The 2,802-nt window shown below is 40.1% G+C and overlaps 1 protein-coding gene across 1 annotated transcript in view; it reads right to left on the bottom strand.

Annotated features, from left to right (window-relative positions):
* Nucleotides 1-375: 375 nt before the first annotated feature.
* Nucleotides 376-2,802, bottom strand: part of LOC138013481 (polyunsaturated fatty acid 5-lipoxygenase-like) — a 26,542-nt gene continuing 24,115 nt past the window's right edge. Inside the window, exons 10-13 of the mRNA XM_068860567.1 lie at nucleotides 2,493-2,599; nucleotides 1,741-1,843; nucleotides 1,384-1,602; nucleotides 376-1,129 (exon numbers count right to left, since the gene is read on the bottom strand). Coding sequence (XP_068716668.1) covers nucleotides 902-1,129; nucleotides 1,384-1,602; nucleotides 1,741-1,843; nucleotides 2,493-2,599 — 657 coding nt within the window. The 3' untranslated portion in view covers nucleotides 376-901. The remainder of the gene's footprint in view (nucleotides 1,130-1,383; nucleotides 1,603-1,740; nucleotides 1,844-2,492; nucleotides 2,600-2,802) is intronic.

Below are 2,802 nucleotides of genomic sequence, written 5' to 3' on the forward strand. Positions count from 1 at the left end.
TCTTTGATAACGAACTTGATGCACGTTTCAAGCAAGCCTGAAAAACTAGGCTTTAAAGGCCATTTGTGCAAAAGGTCAATGGATAGAGCATCCCACGCGACTTCTGACCAAAAACTGAGGACATTCCAGGCTACATCACCATACTTAGGAATAAGCCCAATAGACTTCCACACGATAGCTAGCCTTAAGCGTAGTTAGCAATAGTTTGTGCTCTATCTGTGGGTTACATGAACTATTACCCATTCCTCCCTAGTATTCTTATTTTCAATGTTCTTTCACCCTTTGCCGAGAAACTAATGCAGTATCATCTCACGGTATTATATCGTCGTTGATTTATATTCGGGTTTCAAAGTAAAAAACACACAGCAAGTATTTATCAATTGCCTTTATTGTAAACACTTAGCTTACTGTTACGTCTCCCCTGTACTTAATTAGAAACGACTGACTATAACGGGAACTTAGAAGCGAAGACTGCCACATGTAAACGGTTATTTTTCATTTAACCCGACCTAACCCTTTCAATTTGAACAATACGAAATACACCGTTTAGAAGATATGAGATCCTTTTCGTTGTTCCCTCTTTTTTTTTTTTTTTTTTTTACCTTTTGGCAAAGAGCATCTCAAAGTTGTGCTACATGTGTTGATTGCCTACGTTTACTCATACCCACATTCCTAGGCGCTTGATATCAAACGACCTCGTTGATCGTGATATTGTAGTTTTCGTAAGGTACAATGTGGTTGACTTGCTGCTCAAACTCAAAACAAAGACTAAACAACCGAAACAATGACTTAGACTTAACAGTAAAGGATGCTACAACGGTTACACCAAATAACAGGCTGTCTGTGACAGGTGCTACTGTCTCTACAAAGTCGTTCAAGTTCCCTTTAAGATGGTCTAGGTCTAAACTCCATTAGGAATCCATCTTGGAATTAAATACGGATAAGTCAAGTCACCAATCCTTTCCCGCTCTTCATTTGTTTGCTGCATATGTGGTTGGACTCTCAGCATAAGGTCCTCGTAGTGACGATTTATAATGTTAACAGCTTTGATGTCTCGTAGTTCGTTGCCGTAATCAAACAACGAATCGAAACGGAATGATGCCAAACCGTTGGCAAATGAAGCCCCGATCTGTAAATGTCAAAAATGTTATTTTACATAGTTTTCAATGAGAAACTTCAGATTAAAGTAAATTGAGATAAATCACTTGGTTGGTTGACAATGTCATTGACTCGCCAGACCACCCATGGTGGAACAGCTCTTATCTGTCACAAGATCACAACGTTGGCCATCTCCGTTCATTTTCCTTGGTGTGTATGGGTGCGGTGGGGAGGGGGGTAGCGTATAGTCTACTCCTCCTTTTAAAACATGCAAACATTACTTACAGCAGACGTCAGTCTGTTAGGAAGTCGGTAAACCGAGAATTCTCCGTCTTTCACCCTGGTATCATTGTATAGTTTGGTTGGTAGGTTAGGCGCATACACAGCATAGTCTGCCAGTTCATAGTTCACTGCAGCGTGTTGGATGGTCACCTGCGAGATGATGCGGGCCACAATATCCACGAGGTCTTTTTTGGAATCAATTTTGGCAGGAAATCCTTGAATCTGTTGAAAATAAAGAGCAGTAAGTTTTTCTTGGAAAGGAAAGGAAAGAATCACATCCACCAACCAACAATAGGATATTAGCTTTCCTTTAATAAATAAATTAGCACATGAACCAATTAGCCAACTAATCACTGATACCCTTCCAATGCCTCCGTTCGGTCCAGTTCCGTTAATAGACAATTCGTTTGCGTAAGCTTGGAGCTCGCTGTCCTCCTGAACGTCTCTGTCGTTGTCATAATACCTTAGGAAGAGAAATACGGTTTTTTTTATATATTAAACACTAAATCGATTTCTGCTATCAAAGGCCATGAAAAAAGAAAAACACGCCAGAATCATGTCTTCGATTCATGATCATAGGTCCCGTCTTTGCAAAACCTCTGCTTTCTGTTTCTTGAAAACACATCAACATTTTGTGTCCACACAAGCGTTTCCACAACGTTTTGGACAGTCCACTTTAGAGAACAAAAACGGATAAGGAAACATTTCTTTGGATACCAAGCTTTGCTCGATTTTACCTTCTCCATGCCACGTATGCTCAAACCGAGTTCTCTGATTCGAAACTGATGTCACTAATTACCGTAGATTTACCTCCAAGCAGGCAATCAAGGGGAAAATCAGGCTAAGCAACATAAATGCAAGATCTCTCCATTATAATGCTGCCTGTTTACAAAAACTGAGCCGGCCAATGCAATCCCCAGGATAGCTTATTTCTCTCTTTCGAGTTTGCTCGATAGCTGTAGCGAACACTTTATTGACTTTTGGCTATACGTAAATAAGTCGCGTTTAGAAAAGGAACATCGATATCTTCAGTGTCGTTTAGCTCACTTCATTTAAATTTTGCTTTTCGGTCCATTTCCGACAACTAAAGTCAAGTCTGTGTTGAAACTTACAGGTTAACGTAACTTTCGGCCACCTTCTCGATAACTTGTAAGATTTGTTCAATGTCGTCACGGTATGGGAAGTACGGAACGAGTTTCTTGTCAGCAAGTCCACGTTTCTGTATAACATATAAGGAGAACTGAGTTAGGTACAGCATAAATTATTTGGGAGCAGATGTGACAGGTTCCAGGAACTTGCCAAAACTGACTATATTCAAAGACACAACAAGACACCAACATACATACATTGGAAGATATGTCAACACTACAATATTCAGGTGTCGGATAAGTGGTATAAACACAAACCAGCATTTGTCACTGG

This window comes from Montipora capricornis, chromosome 8, assembly GCF_036669925.1.
Source record: "Montipora capricornis isolate CH-2021 chromosome 8, ASM3666992v2, whole genome shotgun sequence".
NCBI classification, from domain to species: Eukaryota; Metazoa; Cnidaria; class Anthozoa; order Scleractinia; family Acroporidae; genus Montipora; species Montipora capricornis.